Source organism: Coptis chinensis, chromosome 8 (assembly GCF_015680905.1).
Source record: "Coptis chinensis isolate HL-2020 chromosome 8, ASM1568090v1, whole genome shotgun sequence".
Taxonomy (NCBI): domain Eukaryota; kingdom Viridiplantae; phylum Streptophyta; class Magnoliopsida; order Ranunculales; family Ranunculaceae; genus Coptis; species Coptis chinensis.
In genome coordinates, this window is record NC_141463.1 from 47189179 (window position 1) to 47208880 (window position 19702).

Sequence of the window (19702 nt, forward strand, 5' to 3'; positions counted from 1 at the left end):
CGTGATTACCACTAAGCCAACTATTACGAGGGATCCAGGACTGAAAGGTTTTATCCTGTTGCTTGAAAGCCGGTGTTAAGGACCTTCCATTGAGCCACTCAAAAGACGTGATGCTACTTTAAATTCGAAATAGTTTTGGAGATGTGTAGAAAGTTCTAAAAATAAAGAATTGCGATTGTATCTAAAATACCCATATTGAGCTTATGCATTGTTCCCATTTTGCTCCTAGTGGGAAAATATTCAAGCTCAGAATGCTGAGATTATTCTGCTTTGGAAGCATGACTGATACAGTGCAAAAATATTAAGCAGGTGGTTCTTTCGTCTAGATGGGACATTGGAAAGAAGGAATTAGGTGATAACTGCTAACTGATAACCTTAAAACTCAATGAGAAGCCCAGCAAGTGGGATTTTCAATCACGTCCTCCATTTGGTGCCAAGATTAACTTCAGTGTCTGACCTCTGATTAGAAGACCAACGCTGTTCCTAAACATAATATTGCATGGAACTAAGGGTTTTCAGAATATATGAAGTAACTCTCACTATCATCATTAGAGCCATTGTTCTGGAGTTATTCTTTATAAGGGCTTAAAAAGGACACGGAGTAGCTGAAGGAGATACATATCAAAAATCAAATACTCAACGAATGAAAACTATATTTACATGTGACTACCTTCAAAAAGAAAATTGGCTAATATATGCAAGAATAAAGAGGAATCATATTTCTAGCCATAATGTTTTAATTCTACCCTTTACTCCCCATGTTACAAAAACAATGGATGATCATGACTCCGGTCTACGCTGTCAGAGAAATTACAGATAAGGATATGAAGTTTATGGTTCTCTTCCAAGTCGGTGATGACGGTAACCCTGGTATCTCACAGAAGATCATCTCCTGTGATACAACTCAGTCCGAAGCCGTAGGCATGGTTGGTTTAACAATGACAATTCAGGCATTCAGCAGGGCACGCAGGTCAATTTCGAAGTCTCGTTGCCTAAGTGATTGTCCGTTGGGAATGTTACTCTGTGTTTAATGGACACGCCATTTGGACTAAGGCTTCGTACTGTGAATGTTTGTTGAGCGCGATATTTCATCTGAATCGCCAGCCTTCAAACCTGATCAAAGAATCTCACTGTCACTGCTTTGGCTCCTCAACAGTATCTAGTTTTCCCTATTACAATCAGTTGGAGCTAACTGAGAACGCCAATAAAAGTAAGACTAAACAATACAACTAAGTAGACAAACAATTAATCCCACTTTCCCATTGGAATCTGTCTTTTACAGGATTGCACTACCTACACTAACCACTCTATAATGATTGATTGAATAGTTTTAGAAACAGAAACCTGACAGCTTAAAGATAATAATACTGATCCGTGTTATGTGTGGGTAGATCGAGAGCAAGAACCTCCCCTTCAATTGTTTCAGTAGAGAAACAGGAAGTAGTTACATGAGGATTTCATTCCGAAGCCCTTATTAGCATGTATTGAACTTGGACCATGCAGAATATCTTTCAAATTTCACCACACCCAGATAAAACAGGAGACTCTATTTCTATATACTATCCTACCTTAAATTTTCACCTGTGCCTACCGGAAGGTGACGTGCTAGGGACCTATCCAGTATGTAGACGACATTATGACAATTATCATACACAAAGTGAAGACATTTACAATTTGTCTGGAGATCGAATGAACAACAAAAGTCTTGATATTAATAACAAAATTTGGTAGGAAAGGGATCAAACCCGATTTCAGATGGTGCAACTTTATTCAGGGACTGGTTAAACAACAGGTCAACGGCTGGCTGTTGCTCCCCATGCCTGCCTTGGACTTCCTTTTTTAGGTGATAGTTTTTATCCATAAACAAAGAAAATGAATATACTACCTTCGAGATTGTTGTACTTTAACTTGACCAGATTGGTATTGTAAGGTAGCCTCCAGTGTTGATTCTGCCATCACCAGTCTATTCTCCATTTGAGCAAGTAAAGACATAGCCTCTTCATATTTTTTCTGCATATTGATTAAAGTGAAGGGGTGGGGTAACAAAAATAAATAATAAAATAAAATAAAAAATAAGAATAGTATTTAAGACATGAGGATATTTACTCCTAAAGTCAGAGGAAACAAATAAAGATGAAATATTATTGATTCTAGCTATTTCAGGAAATTGCAACAAAATGATTATGAATAAAAAACGGTCTGAAGACTTAGAGAATTTTTTTTTCTGATTTAATTATCATCAGAATAAATTATAAATTAATAATATAGATAATGGGTAGAGGAATCAGAAACCACAGAATGATTTAGAGAAAAACTAAAATAATCAGAATAAACAAATATTTCCCTATGGATGGTAGAGCTGAAGGGGTTGTCCTCGCTATACGACACAAAGTCCCTACTATTTTTCAGCCTTAACAAAATATGAACACCCGCTTGCATCTTTGCAAAGTCTAATTTTTTTTATTTGATCGATAAAATTCACTTTGTATTCATAGGAAGATAATAGTGCTGCAATGTTCAATTGGTCTAAGTAGCGAGGAGCTACTTGACCACACTCAACCTCCCCAAATCCCCAATTAGGCAATTACAACAACTCGCTCATCTCACTAGCCCATCCCAATTACACAGGAAATCAACCAAGTTTACACATATAACAATGGAGTAGCACGTCCCCAATCAAATAGTAGTTCATTGATTTCCCTTACCAACTTATGCATCTCCCTTTCCTTTTGTTCAAAAATCTTCATGCTCCTTTCTTTCCATAATGTCCATACAATGACATTTGGCAGATGATCCACTAGCCATTTGGCTTTGTTAAAGAGTGAACCCGTGATAACACTCTCGCCCAAGGCCTCCTTAATATTTGATGGTGGCACCCAAGCAATGTTGAAAGATGCATGGAATAATACCCAAATTCCGAAAGTGATGGGACATTTGAGGAGGTGGTCCACATCTTCCACCCTCTTGCAATACACGCACAAATTGGGAATATTCATACCCCTCCGATTCAAATTGTCAATGGTTTGAATACTACCCAGGCGGCCAAGCACCCCACCAAAAGAAAGCAACTTTATGTGGGATAGAGGTTTTCCCAATTCGCTTATATGGAAATTTGGAAAGTCTAAAATAATTATTGTTAATACTTTTAAAAAAAAAAAAAAAAAAAAAAAATGAAGATAGACCCTAGGCAGGTGACTTGCAAATTCTTCTAGTGGTATGATTCTCACTTTAGGTGTAAGAGGTCCCCAGTTCGATTCTAATGCCCCAATAGCTTGTTTTTCCCACATTACTTGCAAATGGATATTTTTTTTTTTTCTTTTTTGGTTGGCAAGCCTGTTTTAAATGAGATCAGTAACTTTTTGATACTGGTGGGGTTCGAGCCCCAGACCTCTAGTATCATCACCCAAAGGTTTTACCGACTTTGCTAGTCGGCACCTGCTTGCAAATGGATATACGGCCAAGAAGAATGAGAAGTTACTGTGAAGATCTGTAACCTAACTGTCATAGTGAATAAGCAGGTACTCTTACAATTTTAGTAACAATGTTGCCATCCAATAATCCTTTGGTAATAGCTCTAATACTCCATTACAGATATTCGGCCGAACAAAGGAAAAGACTGAAAATTCGGAAAGTGCCTGCCAATTTAGTTGGTGAAGTACATGGGAGGTTTTTTTTGGTAAAGAAAAATTTGTGAGATTGTTGCAACTGAAGAGATAACATAGAGCTAATATCTGTCAGAGCTACTAAAGTTGTATGATTCCAGATATATAAAGTAATGGAGATGAAGAGCAAACTCAAGCATACCCACCTAAACAAAAATAAATATTTCCAATACAAAGAATCATAAGAAAGAAAGAGTTGAGAAATTTGAATATACTAATTATTAAATCAATATAAAAAAGGGATGTTTAGGTTTTGGACCCACTATAAATAGCATAATTCGCGCTTGGTCCTGCTTTTATCATTTATTAGCTTTTGGTCACGATCCCAGGAGTCAACTGCTTTGATTGTGTTTTGACCTCTTCAAATTTCATAAATACTTCAATTAGTTTTTAAACTACAAAAAATAAATGGATACATGTCAAAATCCGAGCATTTTCATCCAAAGGCTATTGCAAACTAGCTGCTGACGCTTGTCTTCTTGTTCCCAACTGATCTATGCTACTACTATATGTATCCTTTCCATCTCCAAAGGTCAAACACAATCTGCGACTCAAAGTTGAGGAATCCAGAAGGGAAATATACGTTGAACTCAACCTTTGATTATTGTTGCACCAAAAAAATTTCCAAGTTATCCTTATGTGTCCACTAGTGGTAGAAGGACCGAAAACTAAATATTTACGTAGACAGAAAGGCCACGCACCAATACTTCAAAAATACATTAGGGACGTACTGACGCTAAATACAATAGTGGACACATAAGGATACAATACAATAGTTAATAACCATATATATAGTGACGTACTGACGCATAAATAAATTAGCATCACAAGTCACACAATACACATATCATCTTCATTAAAAAATGTGACTAGTTCAGCACATCATTTCCTTTATCTGACAAATTCCAAAATCTCCTCTTTATAACTAAAACTATGAACATTCTGTTGCTATGCGTAGGATAATAGTTAACATTTCATGTGTTGTTAATTATCATCAATCAACAAAAGACAGTGCAGGTTATATCTTTAACGAGTCATTTGAGCTCATGTAAGCACTGCACATCTTTCAAAAAACGTGTACAAACATTAATTTTCTTTCACATATAGTGGACTTTATCAGCTAAAGTTTTTACACGTTCTTCAAGAACAAGCTGCAATAGATAATTACTTTAACTACCTCTAGAAAGAGCAGAAGAGTTTGACTTCCTTTCCAAACCTCATCATGAAAGTTATACTGTCATTATAACGTGCTCACATATATAACAAAAATGGAACCTGAAGCTCATGAGCAGAAAATCTCTGACAAGCCGCTACACTTTTAGCAATTTCCATAGGTGTAATAAAAAGGCTCAGGTTTACCAGATGTTTAAGTACTTTCATTAGTCTCCACAAAAGGAAACAAATGTCGAAATTTTATGGTCCAACCACGACATGCTACAGTGTATGGAAGGACAAGAGTACAAGGGAAGGAACCTGAAGAGCCTGAGCAGTAAGTCTCTGAGAAGTTGCATCTTCTTCAGCATGTCTACGAGCATCTTCTGTAACTTTTTGCTCTTCCTCTACTCGCATCAAGACCTATAGAAATATTTTGAGTGAACACAGTCAGTCAGATACTTGGATCATAAGCTTCGAAAGCAAAGATAGCAATAACAGATAAAGACTAGGAGCAAACTATCGACCTGAAGCATAGCACGCTCTTGTTCTTGCTTATCTGCAAGAGCCTGTCGTAGCTCAGCTACCTCAAGCTCCAATGCCTCAACCTGTAATTACAATATGTTAATCACTTATTAGCATTATCAAAAGGAATTGTATAGAATAGGACAACCAAGCATTATTATGCACTTGTGTGCAATAAAGATGTGAACGTGGCGCCGAAGAAGCACGAACTAATTGCATGTGAGCCACTATGGTTGTGTGCGACAACCCGACATGAAACACACACACAAGAGAGAAAACCTTTCGCACATACATTTTAATTTTAATCAACAACCAAGTATGGCAAAACACTTACAACTCACTTTAAAGCTAACAGAACCAATGAATTTAGAAGCCAGCCTTTTAATTTGTGTTGTATGGGTACGCGTACGAGTGTCCAATTTAGACACCGTTGTAGAGATTCGGACACGGCATGGTATAAAAAATAAGATTCGTGGACATGGCTAATATTTAATTTAATTTTGATTTTTTTATTACAAAAACTATTAGACGATAAGATTATAGAAAAGATAAGTAAAATTTTGTAGTTAAGGGATTTCAATTCTAACATTTTATGTTTCTTTGGGCCATATCTCATAAAAGGTAAATTATCCTCCACCTCTTCATCTAGAAGTGTATGTGTAGCATCTGAGTCGTGTGCCCGTGGGGCGTGTCGGCCGTGTCCGACACGCCGACACAGCAAAAAATTTAAAGTACCCGCACAACAGAGTTTCTAATTCACTTTTAGAAACGAAAATACCTAATTTTCGGAATTAAAAATAAACCTGAAAATAACCTATAAAAAAAACATCAAAAAAGCAATCAAACAATATTCTAAAAATCCCTAGTAATGCATAAACCTAGAATGTATCACATCAGAACTTGTTGAGAACATAAGAAAGTTCATATGCTCATAATAGCTTGATGGCACATCCACACATGTGTTTCATATATATCAGATAGATTTGTTCTGAAACCGATATTATCCATTTATCCAAGTTATTACTAAAAAGACAAACAATGAAAGTAAGAGCCTGGTCAAGTTTAAACCATACAAAGGCTCAAGTCTTAATCACTTCTAATATATCTGTGTCTTCTCTTACATATAACCTCAAGAACCCTCTTCTGCATATTTTGTGTGGAATTTTTTTTATTTATGGTTGTGGGGCTCGAAGCCGTACGAGCAAATCAAAAGAGATGGAGGTGGAGAGAAGAGAAAAGGGGAGACAAGGTCCTCGAGACAACAATGAACCTAGGAAAAAGCAGTGATTGGCACAGTTTCTTTACAAAAGCATCATTTCCATTGATGACAAAGACAATAAAGAGTCAATGTTGAAGATCTTGATAACGGTGGCTGCCTTCGGCCCTAGTAGCCACTCGAGAGATGTCCTCCTAGAACGCTAACAGATTTTATCGTTGTTTTCAGTTTAGTCCAGTTGAAGATCTTGTAGGGAGTTCTCATTGAGGTGCAATGGTTTTTGTTACTAACAATTAGCCTCTTGCTCATTTTAGAGGTTGACATACTCGGTCTCTGATTAGGTTAATATAGTATCCCTTATAAAGGCAAAAAAGGGCAATCCAATAGTTCTAGACTTGGTACAACTCAAAAGAAACTAGAAATTTATTTCCAAGCTTCAAAGGACGATACATGATTTCCTTTGTAAGGTAATCACACCAAAACAAGTTAACAGAAAGTGAATAGATGTAAATGTCAGGAGAAACAAAGGTAAATGATTAGCAAATCACCAATTTGCCACAAGTAGAGACTTAAAATGTATTTCCTCTTGAAGTTTAAAACCAACGGAGGGCATTTTCAAGAAATTACAACATAAGCAGAACTTCCATACAAAAGTTTGTTAACGATGCTGAGACATACCCTTGCACACAGTTGACGCCTATTATCTTGTTTGACCATCTCCATCAGTGCTGTCTCCAGCTCCTCGGCTCTGGATATAACATGAATCACTATATCAGTTAAAGTATGCTTCAAAAAAGCAATTATGATGTGAAATTATGTCTAATATATGCTGATAAAAAACCTGAAGGAAATAAACAGAACAGACAAAACAAAAAAAAGTTGAAAAACAAAAGAAAAAATTATTGACATGGGTACTGAACTATAGTGGATTTTACATTATGGGTACTGTATTTTTTTTTTTGCAAAATAGGATACCGTATATTTCAAATATTGCTAATATGGGTACTGGTTATGTACGCTGTTAAGTATTTATACGTATTTGATGATTTGGCAAACGGAGTCAACTAATTTTGCAACGGTCAAAATGTGTTTGCTTCATAATTGTAGAACGGTCAAAATTTGAAATTAGTTGACTCCGTTTGCCAAATCATCAAATACGTATAAATACTTAACAGCGTACATAATGAGTACCCATATTAACAATATTTGAAATATACGGTACCCTATTTTGCAAAAAAAATAATACAATACTCGTAATAATGTAAAATCCACTATAGTTCAGTACTCATGTCAATAATTTTTTCAAAACAAAAAGTAGTGTTAAGACTTAAGAGTTGACATATTGTGTTCCTCATTGCATATGAGCTATTGGGTTAAAGGTTGATCACCCTTCCGTTCATGTGGAAGGTTGCGGCTTTGAACTCTCCTACGTCAGCTATGAAAGTGTTTGACTCTGTATATAACTAGTATACTGCGTGGCAGTGGAGAGTGAACGGAGCTGCGGCGGAGGGAGAGTTGGGTGATGCGGGAGAGAGAGAGAAAGGTGGGCGAAGGAGAAAGGTATTTGGGCTAAAAAAAAATAAGAGAGAAGATGAGGACAGACAGACAGACAGAAACCAACCAAGTTGGTTTTTGTCTCGCATAGCCCCCCTTCTCCCAAAATCGTTCGCTTCGCTCACTCGATTAAACCCTACAGGGCAGTAATATTATCCTTTGGGTTTGGTTTCTCTAGAGCTGGTTATGGCTCCATGGGTAATTAACCTTCAACCTTCACGGTTGGTGATGTTAATGGCTGCTTAGGTGGACCAAAGCGAAAGCGAGTCTTCAAAGAGATGAATTTTATGCCAAGTGGAGGCAATGGACTGCTTAGATGGAGTGAAGACCTGTCGTGTTTCATTGCTTACACCTAGTTTCTTGGGTTGTAACTTGTAAGCAGCAAACTCTATGTAGAATGAGAGGCTTGTGGAAATAGAAGAATATGTCTGGACTCTATCTTGGGAAAAGGTACTCATCCGTATAGAAGGGAACCTACCAATACCAAATCACTGTGCACTACTGCTTTGCCAGGTGAACTAGCGTAGCAGAAATGTTAAATTGAAGATCACCCCTTGAATCCACAAGGATTAGCCTTGAAAACATCAATAACAATTTTTTTTTTTTATCGGTAAAATGTGATGTGGCCATATATATAATCCACAAGTCAATAAGTCAATTTTGTAGGATGAGATATCCCACTCAGATACAAGTACAACAAAGGGAAAACAGATACAATATCAATACTAGAAAAAATAAAACTACAACTACTAGAGAAAACTAAAACAAAGGGATGCAATCATGCATGGCCAACCAAGGAACTCCATCTGAACATAATATCCCCAAAAGAAGTATCTGTCCACTCCTCCCAAAACTTTGGCCAGAGAAAAATGAATCCCTTGACTGGTACAATCATTTGTGCCATGGTCATCGCACATCCATCAAAATGTCTCCTGTTCCTTTCCAGCCACAAAGCCCACATGATAGCAAAAGGTAAGATGCTCCACACTCTGCATCCCTTTGGGAACTTTCTGGTACTTTACTGATAATAGCGTAACTCCAATACAATGAGTGTCTTTATTCAGATTATACACTAATTCACAGAAATAACTGACTGGAGACATTTGGCAACCTATTATAGACCATTTTACAAGTAGATAAATACAACAATTTAATAATAACTGCCAGTAACTGATCTCTATTAAAAATCAGCCTGCCAGTAACTGATCTCTATTAAAAATCAGCCTGCCAGTAACTGAATTGTGCCAAAAATCAGTCTCATTCTCCATCATGAACAAAGAAGCTGTGCCATTTAACCTTAAATTCCCCTAATTTCTTTGAGATTACACTTGCTTGGCTCATGACCTCTGTTGCATGGGTACGCCCTAATTTCCTCTGTATTGCGTACCCGTGTCCTGCGGACATGGACACGGACACACGGACACAAGCAAAACAGACCCTAATTCTCAGATCTCGCCGTGTCCAAATCGTTGTACCCGTGTCCAAACCAGACACTCCGTCCCATACCCATGCAACACAGCTCATGACTCATTTTCTCACTGACAAGACTTCAAACTATGATGCCAGATACAGATCCCCAGATAACAGGTGTTCTATACGTATGTTGAACCAATCAAAAGAAGCTAGTGATAAAGTATATGATGATATGAGGAGTATCGAATCATTGCTATGGCTTTGGCAAGAATGGAAAGGTGGATATTTGATAATATCATCCATATATTGTCAAATAATAATATAATATCAATACATGGTGTATTGAAAATATATATACTGTAGGATATCTTATTTTCTAGACTATACAATTTGAGAATAGAGTTGATTTTGTTACTATATAAGTCAATGTAACTCTCTATATAATCCCTATCAGCCCAGAATTAATAAAATCAAACCGAACAATCCGATTTGCATTTTTTTAATATGTTTTATATAAATTATGTAATGTATTAATTAATTTCAACAAGAATGACATTTTAGTTGCTATCATACACTATAAAAAAATAACTGGAAATCTTCTATCACAACTGTAGGATTAAAGAGTTGTTTGGTCTTTGCATTAGTTCATAGAGGCTGCTAGGTTTCAGTTCTACTTACTAACAAGTTTATTAAAAAAAAACTAATAAGAAACTTGGAGGTCATGTTTATACCGGTTCACAGACAGCCTGGTTCGTTGGTCCAACTGTTGGTTTTTCTTAGACCATCAGTTCAACCGTGAACCATATATTTCCATGAAACCGGACCGACAATGTTGCTAAATCCGGTTGAACCCAGTTCAACCACCAGTCCGGTTTTCTCCACACTGATATACTTTATCAGCTAGATGACAATGTCATGAATATCACGAGTGGAATAGCCACCGGTCTCCATAAGTATAACTACATACGCAAATACACATACACACATCCCTATTCAGATGTTCACCTACGTAAGTGTTAATGGCTGATTTCTGTGGTGCAGATGATCCCTACACCAAGAAGATCGCTCCTCACAACAATTTGCAACGATAAAACAAACAACAAGATGAAACTTGAGAGCTCCTATCACCAAGATACAGTAAAAAGAATAGTAAAGTAACATAGAACCCTACCCTACTTTCTTCCCTCAACAAATATGACAATATAATATCCTCCCAAATATTGAAAAAAAAAATTAAAAAAGACATGCTTCAATTCAACCCACAGATGTACCAACCTGAGGATAGCAGATCTTTTATCCTCCAACAACCTGCACAGTTCAACTTTCAGCCATGTCACCTGAAAATAATATTGTTCCACTGTTAGAACCATCGGTGAGACTTCCAATTATATAGGAGTGAGCGCACGAGAATTTTCCTTGAAGAAAATTCAAAGAAGAAACCAATGAGAGGCTTAGAAAAGTTTTGAGACCTAATAAGGAACTCATGATATACTTTGAGCTAAACATATTTTCAAAGCAGGTGCCGACTAGCAAAGTCAGTAAAAACCTTTGGGTGATGATACCAGAGGTCTGGGGCTCGAACCCCGCCAGCATCAAAGAGTTACTGATCTCATTTAAAACAGGTTTGCCAATCAAAAAAAAAAAATCAAAATATCGGACAATTTTTCAATCAGCAGGTTTTTCATTCAACTTTTCTTTTGGTAATGACAAGACAAACGTTTTATCACGTTGAGATCCTACAACAAAGTACTTTTGAATTTCAAAGGATTTTTGAATCATCTAAACCCCAATAAACTGGTCTTGCTTATATTTCAAGTATTTTGTCGACACTTACTGTATTAAGGAATCCAAATTCAGGAAAGAGGATTTCCTCAGAACCATTACCTGCTCCTGAAGATCTGGACCCAAATCTATATCAGCGCTGAACAGATCTGGTGAGTTAGACTCTAATAGAGATATTTCGCCATATTTTGGCGTGTCATCATGTCCTGTTGGACTTGTTCCTTTTAATACTGATCCAGGGTCATGCTTGAAACTGTACAGCTTAGATGCGAGATTCTGAGAATCTCTCCAAACACGAAGCCCTTTTGACCGTTCCTCAGTTGCAGCTATTACGGATGATCGGTGCTTATTTCTCAAGTTCACTAATCTAGCCTCATTTACAGCCTGGTAGCCCATGCAAGCAGTTAACACAAGTTGGCTGCTGTCAAATGTTGAGCTAGCAAGGGACTGCATTAACGTTACTGCATCTCCAGCATCTTTTGTTGTATTCAATGCAGGACCTACATCGCAATAAATAGGATTAACCTGAGAAAGAGCAATTACACAGCATGAAACCATAGTTGCTATGCTTTTCTATAACAAAATATGCAATTATGGCAGAAAATATCACTGAGGTTCAATACCATATAACTCCATTAAAGCAAGCGCCGTCCGAAATAACATGACACGATTTCCTTCAAATAGTAGCACATCCCAAACCCGGAGAACTGGAGCCAAAGAAACAAACACATCAGTAGCTGGATGTGCTATAAGTCTATAACAATACAAATCCCCCTCCCAGACAAAATAATCCCACCCCTACCTAAAATTATATTTAAGTGCAAAGTTATCATTAAGATGAACAACTGCCAGCAAAATTTACAGGAACTGCAATAGGATACAGAATAGAACCTGACCAGTTTCCCAAGGAAGCACATTCACAAAAATTGAAAGGAACCACGGTCCAGTAACCCATGCCACCTGAACTCCCAGGTACTCCAGATGATTAACTGCACTAACACATAAAATTAGTAAAATACTGCAACCTGCCACATATCATATACAATGGCATAAATTATTGGACAGTCAGTAATCAAAGACAAACCTAACGTTGGAAATCTCTCATAGACCAGCTCCTCAAAAACAAGTTGATCCACCTATGGAAAAGAAACAGGTGCAATCATAGGGTAAGCAGTTCCCTCCAATTTATTGATTCCACATGCATAGGTGACAACAGGGTTTTACCTGAGATTCTATCATTTCCTCTGAGTAGTAGCCATCAAAGTAGTCATCCATAATACCCAGCAAAGCCCTGAATATTTTTCAGTAAAATTCAGGGTTCTCAGATACTCTCCATCCAATCAAAAATTCAGTATTAGAGATAAAATATGTTTTGTGTTCAATTTCATTAGTTGTACATAGCCCTCATGATTATATTAAGATTTAAGTTACATTGACACGGATACATGTGTCCAAATCTAACACGGATGCGAAGTGTCCGACGTGGAAAAAGACCGGAAATTGAGGTATATCACATAGATTTTTATGTCCGACACCGGTGTGTCCACATATGTCCAACATGGATTGTTTTTAATATATGGTGTGTCCATGCAACATATTTAAATATTTGTGCTTACTGAAAAAAGATAATGTGAAACAAAAACCTTTTTTTTTTGTGTATGAAAAAGTTGTTGGGGTTAAAGGCCCCGGCCTGTTTTATTGAAAGAAGTTTAAATCAACAAAGCCTCCCCAAGATGTAGATTGCACAATGAGTACCAGATCAATAGGCATCAAGCCTAACACATATGAGAGAATACTCAATACTGATACCACAATGAGATCTCAGGAAAGTAGTGATTGGAATGCTCTCTCATTCTTCTACTTTCTAGTCATGATTTGCTTCCCTATCTAAGAATGATCCTTCCTAAGATGAACCTGTGGTTTCTCAGTCATAGAATAAACTCCCGCAAGCCTTAATAATAACCCACTGAAAAGGGACAATGTGAAAAGGGATACGATAATATAAACTTCAGACCTACCAAAATGCATTTTCCTCAGGCATCAGAAGTAATAATAACCCAGCAAAGAAATTCATGGCCTGCACTAGAATGAAAGAAAATGACTGGTGTATCAATATCTGAAGTCAAGGATAACAAAAGAAAAACTTTTTATTGCTTAGACTAATGAAGCATATGTATCAACAAGAAAGTAGGCTAAGGATGATAACTGATTCCCAACTAAAGATAAACACCAATCAAATCCAGGCACGTTCCTGATAATATAATAATCCATGGTTTGGACTAAAATATGTATGTACCCGGGTTTGAAACCAAAAAGCAAATCAATGTCAAAAAACTTTGAAACCCAATACCTGGCAGTAGCCAACAGAAGGATTATGCCGCGCATAAGCTGTAAGTAAACGCCTCAAGGCATTCCTACCGTCCTCGTCAAGGGCAGGATGGCCAGGGAAAGTTCGAGGCAGATCCTGCAAAAAAGAAGTAAATTGAAACTTTAACGGTGTAATACAGTACACCAGGCAGAACCTACCAACTGGAAAAGGTGAACTGAAACATTCAAAGTCGATGCCTCTATGGACCTTCTCAATCTGCCCTTTCCACTTTTCAGATGTCTGTCCAGGCTCTGTAGATGACTCGCAATTTGTAGTTTCAGATATTGAATTGTCACACTTCTCACCGTAACGGCCATTTTGATTAGAAGCCAATAGTTCCTGATAATATGTGTCCACGCGACAATCCCGTACACCGACAAAGGCTTGCCACAGCTGGGGAAAGAAAAAAGGAGGAACAAGACATGAATCCATTGTGCCAACGAGAATACAAGAAACAAAGTTTAGAGTGTCAGTCCCACCTCTCCCCTTAGAGCCATTGGTACTCCCCCATGAACAAGACACTCCAGCTCTTCTTGCGAAACTGACGTAGACTCCAAATAGACCCCTTGACTGTCTACCAAAGCACCGTCTTGAACAGGATCTGTTTTCTCCACATCATAGAACACATCCTCAGAGTCCTCTTCAGAATTCCCTCTTCCCGGCGTCGATTCCAGAATCGCAGGGAGGTGATTTTCACTCCCAATAGTTTGCACATTCTTGCTCAGAAGCTTCCTCTGCTTAACCCGGAATCTCATCATATGTTCAACGAGATCAAGGGACGGCCTAATGTTAGCCCAAATTTGGATCTTATGACCCGTCTTTGTATCCTCTGCAACTGAAGCAATACCATTCGAACCATTGGAATCAAGCTCGCAGTTATTAACTCCTTCTGTTGATAACTCATTCACAGGCATCTGACCAGACTCGGCCAGCCTCTCCAAAAAGTCCTTCCATTTTTCTGATCTCTCCTCCTCTTCCTCCTAAAAACAATATTTTCTTTTAAAACCCACTAAATAAAAAAAAACATAATTATGACTGATTAATTAATCAATCACCTTGTAAATTGTAGCATACTCTCGATACCTCTGCAAATGTTGCGGTCTCAAAGCGAACCCATATGCATCTCTGTTCACAAATACTACTCAGTAGTAGTAGTAAACAATTGTTGTTATGGTAACTGAATTTAATTGTTATGTGTACCTGTTGTGGTGCTGCTCGAATGTTGTGCTATGGTCTTTGTTGTTGTGGTTGGTCATCTATTCGCCGCCAGCGTTTAATCTGAACGGATTATTAGTTGACCTGATCTTAAAATTCAAAGATCAGAGCGAGATTTCAGTTTGACGGTCCGTACCAAGAAGCTCTTTCTCTCTCTCTCTCAATTATGCAAATGCAACAACTGAATCTTCCCTCTATTTCACGTGCGTATATGTGATTTACCTTTTCTATATTATTATTAGCGCCCCTTTGCTACATTCTACCGTCACTCGATTGACTGTCAATTGACGTTCTCTGTTGACTATTTTCCTTGTGCATGTCACATGACATGACCGACACGTACTCAATTCCCCTGACCCCACGCCTAAAAAAACACCTTTCAATTCTTGCTTTTGGACACTTATCAATCATCATCATTATTTATTGAGTCCATTATTTCGCTTGCTTTATCTGGTAAAATTGGATTAATTGATGGGTATTGTTGTCTTGCCAAAAACCAAGTCCATTTGCACTATTCTGAAGTCTGAACATACCCTCCTACGTCTCTGAATTTTGTGATAAAAAGAAACGCATCGACATTACTACAAGGGCTCAAGCTGTCGTACACCCAGGAAAGAACAGAGAAAAATCATAACGCAAAAATTGTTAGTGTAACTTCAACAGATTGGAGTGGCTGGTGCTGTTACAAGATGGATACAAAATTTGTTAACAAAATAGCCACAGTATGTCCAACCAAAACTGTGATCAGTGACAAAATAAGAGACCAATCTCATCAAAACAATCGCAATAGGGCCCATTGGAGAGAGGTGGCCACTCCTCACTATCCATGGTTGAGAGTAGCCCACTCTTCAGATCATGAGAAATGTCCCATCATCTTCATCAAAGTTGGGCTCTCTCAGTTAATTCCTTTGTACTAGTTTCTGTCAGGCCCATTACCATTGTTGAGATGCTTGTCAGAGTCCCTTCTTGACCGAGGTGTGGACAGCACACGAGAGCTTTGGACAGGCTGAGTTTCAGGGTTGTAAATTTGTGAAGCGAGGTAAGACAGAGCTGTGACAACATCTGCTATGAGGGGCCGCATGGTAGGTTGCTCCTGAACACACATTGCTGCAATGGCAAGTGCTTGGTACAAACCCCTTCCAGGATATTGGCCCTGAAGCAATGGATCGACCATTTGTGAGAACTTCCTCCGATCTTTGAACAACGGACGCGCCTGCAGTGGCAAACCAAGAGCTTTTGTTCAAACCATCTACTTCTTATTTTTAGTTTTGCAATAAATATAAAATGAAATGCTAGTTTAGAATAATTCATCATATAAACAACTGGAAAAACGGTCTTGCTTTAATTGGACTTCACAGCTTATTTTGTCTATGGTATTCTCGTATCTACCCCAATACAGTATTTCTTTTATACTTCAATCTTTGAAATTTAAAAAACAAGGGGCCTATATGACTGACAGATGTTGAAGAGCTGTCACAGTTTGTCAAACAGATGATTAGTTTGACTCCCTACACTAATAGCAGTGCATGCCAAATTAGTGTTGGTATGGTGTGATAAAGAAAAGTTGGTAATCTCTTACTAAGAATACTAGAGGAGGCAAGAAGATCTGAACACCTCATTCAAACCAAATGGTACCTACTTAAACAAAAGTAGTTCAACAACTCATGTATCCTATACACAGACCATAGGTCAGCAGTAACTTTGGATGATCATAAAATCAATTGACCAAACACTGTGATAAGGAAAGCAAGGACACTGCAAGCTTTCACTGATTGTTAGAACTAACAAATAATGGAATATATGGTATACATTTAACTTTATCACTGAGGGCAGTCTGGGAACACACACTATCAATGGGCAGTAGGAAGAACTGAGGGAATTTTAGAACTCCAATATTGGACCCATTTTGATAACCTAAAACTCTAATATTTGCATTTCACATGCCTCACGGTTCTCCAGTCCATCTTTGTGAATTTAGGATTATGCCTGACACGGCTACCCATTTTGATAACCTAAATATTTGATAATTTACATTGCACAAGCCTGAGGCAGTTCTCCAGTCCATCTTTGTGGTTTTAAGATAATGCCTCATACCGGCCACTCATTCAATCATAATAAGAAGACTCAATGATTTACATGGATTTTTTTAGTTTTTGTTTTTGTTTTTTCTGTTGTAACTGTAGGCTTTTTTCAGCATACAATTTCTTTCTTAATGCCCAATATTTTCCAAAGTTTCTAAAATATCGGATATCTCACCGATATATCTCGGATCTCTAACTGATATAGGATATATAGGATATTTTCGGAAATTTCAATATTAAATTATTAACAATTGGTCAAAAAGTCAACCGATATATATCGATTATCTCGAAAATATCGATTATCTCGGCGATATAAACTTTCATATCGGAAATTCCGATATATCTCGGAAAAAAAGGGGTTCAATATTCGGTGGATATATCTCGGAAAAATCGATATCGGTGTACCAATTTACCGAGATATATCGGCAAGATATCGGATATCTCGGCGATATTTTGGGCCCTGAATGAAACTACTTTTTACCGAGCAAACAAAGAATCATACCCATGCTACTAGATTGTGCTCCCCAGAAGCTCTTGAATTGTCTATTGCTTTCCTGCCTGTTAAGAGTTCCAAGAGAACAACGCCAAAGCTATAAACATCTGATTTTAATGTCAGCTGACCAGTCATTGCATACTCCGGAGCACAGTAGCCATATGTGCCCATCACCCTGGTTGAGACGTGGGTGTTATCGCCAACAGGACCCAGTTTGGCCAAGCCAAAGTCAGACAGCTTAGGATGATAGCCTTCTCCAAGCAATATATTTGAGCATTTCAAATCGCGATAGATAACAGGCGGGCTTGCCTTGTCGTGCAAATATTCCAAGCCCTTTGCTGCACCAGCCGCTATTTTCATTCTCATGTTCCAGTCAAGTCCTTTCTTGTCTGGTGGAAGGTCTGCATAAATAAGAATGAGACAATCAATTATGTAACTGTACGCAAAAGGTAAATATAATAGCTAAACTCTTGAGAAAAATAAAACATAAGAAACAAACAAAATAATTACAATAAACAAGAAATCCAGAGTTAAATAAAGAGTACTCACAATGTAGATGGTCCTCTAGAGATCCTAAAGGCATGTACTCATAAACTAAAAGTCTCTGATCTCCATCAGCACAATATCCAAGTAGATTCACCAGGTTGGGGTGGTGAAGTAAATTTAACATCAGTACTTCAACAAGGAATTCCCTGTTACCTTGTGAGCCATTACGATCAAGCTGCTTGATAGCCACAACCTACAAGAAACAAAGTAGTACAGTTTTACAATTCATCCACCAGGATATAAGATAGAATTTGTGAAAACATGATACTAGAGTACTAAATCCATTAAAAGCCACGTTTCCAACAAATCTCCACGTTCTTTTAACACTAACCATATGACACAGTGTCACAGTGGTGGAAAAGCAATATAAAGGAGAAACGACATTAAAATTGAGAAAAAAGAATCATGATATACCTGATTAATACTTTCCAAATACCCTCTATAAACCCTTCCAAAACCTCCCTCCCCCAATAGACAATCTCCCCTGAAATTTTTTGTTGCAGCTGCCAAGTCACCAAACATAAATGTCTGTGCATTGGATGAACCGTCATTTGATGCCTCCTTTTTCGGATTTACTTTCACTTTTTCTGCAAATATCAAAAAAAGAAATAGTAAAACATTTTAAATAACTTGGAAATGCAACCGAAATAAAAATACATAATTTTATTTAACAGAAAAAATAATAAAAAAGGAGTTAAAAGAGCTGGTGTCATGATAGAAAACAAAATACACAGAAACATGAAAAAGACAAAGCCAACACCAAAAACAGAAAATAAACTTGGATTTTTGCAATCATATGCAATACAAAACAAAAACACACTACTGAGTATACACCTCAAAACAACGAAAAAAAAACCTTAAATTTGAACTCATAGAAATACACTCCAATCATGCAGGGGCAAACCAATATAACACAATATTCATAAACACTTTTAAAAATAAAATCATTTTTAATAAATAATCATAACAAAAGAGATTTCTTTTCTAATACCAACAATGCAAAAGAAAAAAAAAACATAATAAAAAATTAATCCCGTCAGCTGTTTTTCAGCAATAAAAAAAAAACAATGGGCCAAAAAAAAAGAGTTTTTCTTTTACCTGAAGGAGAGGGTTGGATCTGATCGATGGAGTTTGTGTGTTTAGATTTATGATTCTTCTCCTTCTTGTTGTTTTTGTTTTGTGAATTTCCATGGCAAGGAAACCAGCCCATGCTTTTTTTATGTTTTGTGTTTTTGCCAAAGACTGAAATTTTTTCGAAGAGAGACAGCAAAGCAAAGACAAAGACAGAGAGGACAGAGAGTGTTGTCAGCGCAAAATAATAGGAGAAAGAATATATATATATTGCAGTTTTATTTATATTTTAGGGTACTTACTAAAACAATGACTTGGTATGTTCTGAGTTGCTTTTTATATACTAGCGATTTGGCCGGACTGGACTTACTACATAGATAGCTAATGACTCAAAAGCCTAAAATTTACTTAAATAAATAATATATATATATTAATAGCTAATGATTCATTGTTTATATATACTAGCAAGATGCACGTGCTATGCACGCGATGTTAAACAAAACTTGTCGAAAAGTGTAAACATAATTTTACTTTGCCATTTTTCATTAATTTTCAAATTTGGGTGTTTGGAAGCTAGCATATTTTGAGAGAAAGCACACAATAAATTGTTATAGGAGAGTGTGT

At 37.2% G+C, this 19702-nt stretch overlaps 2 protein-coding genes across 3 annotated transcripts; both read right to left on the minus strand.

The window, feature by feature from the left end:
* Positions 1–557: 557 nt before the first annotated feature.
* On the minus strand, positions 558–15169 carry LOC147481703 (uncharacterized). 2 transcript variants are annotated; one of them, XR_015205841.1, is made up of 17 exons: positions 14873–15067; positions 14728–14797; positions 14152–14652; positions 13880–14065; positions 13655–13768; positions 13323–13381; positions 12529–12595; positions 12389–12440; positions 12201–12293; positions 11928–12011; positions 11407–11804; positions 10798–10859; positions 7234–7303; positions 5342–5422; positions 5136–5237; positions 1746–2010; positions 558–1169 (listed from the first exon to the last, which is right to left on the minus strand). XR_015205841.1 is itself a non-coding variant. In XM_086580253.1 (17 exons), the coding sequence occupies exons 1-17, from the start codon at positions 14926–14928 to the stop codon at positions 1089–1091; spliced, it is 2145 nt and encodes a 714-aa protein (XP_086436379.1). In that variant the 5' UTR covers positions 14929–15169; the 3' UTR covers positions 558–1088. The 2 variants fall into 2 exon arrangements, 1 of the variants encoding a protein (XP_086436379.1); XM_086580253.1 differs by having other exon boundaries at positions 558–1113; positions 1886–2010; positions 14873–15169.
* Positions 15170–15502: 333 nt separating this feature from the next.
* Positions 15503–19333, minus strand: CDL1 (Protein kinase superfamily protein). Its single transcript, XM_086580254.1, has 5 exons — positions 19106–19333; positions 18422–18594; positions 18011–18200; positions 17471–17862; positions 15503–16100 (listed from the first exon to the last, which is right to left on the minus strand). The coding sequence occupies exons 1-5, from the start codon at positions 19215–19217 to the stop codon at positions 15801–15803; spliced, it is 1167 nt and encodes a 388-aa protein (XP_086436380.1). The 5' UTR covers positions 19218–19333; the 3' UTR covers positions 15503–15800.
* Positions 19334–19702: the final 369 nt, after the last annotated feature.

What these genes read in the sequence shown, in the direction of transcription:
- LOC147481703 (XM_086580253.1), bottom strand. Translation starts at nt 14,928, where the DNA reads ATGACCAACCACAACAACAAAGACCATAGCACAACATTCGAGCAGCAC. An exon ending in TGAGAGATTTCCAACGTTAG is followed by an intron (nt 12,294 to 12,388) that starts GTTTGTCTTTGA and finishes GTGTTAGTGCAG; the next exon opens with TTAATCATCTGGAGTACCTG. An exon ending in TTACTGCTCAGGCTCTTCAG is followed by an intron (nt 2,011 to 5,135) that starts GTTCCTTCCCTT and finishes ATCAATATGCAG; the next exon opens with AAAAAATATGAAGAGGCTAT.
- CDL1 (XM_086580254.1), bottom strand. Translation starts at nt 19,217, where the DNA reads ATGGGCTGGTTTCCTTGCCATGGAAATTCACAAAACAAAAACAACAAG. An exon ending in GATCCAACCCTCTCCTTCAG is followed by an intron (nt 18,595 to 19,105) that starts GTAAAAGAAAAA and finishes TGATATTTGCAG; the next exon opens with AAAAAGTGAAAGTAAATCCG. An exon ending in AGCACAATCTAGTAGCATGG is followed by an intron (nt 16,101 to 17,470) that starts GTATGATTCTTT and finishes TTGCCACTGCAG; the next exon opens with GCGCGTCCGTTGTTCAAAGA.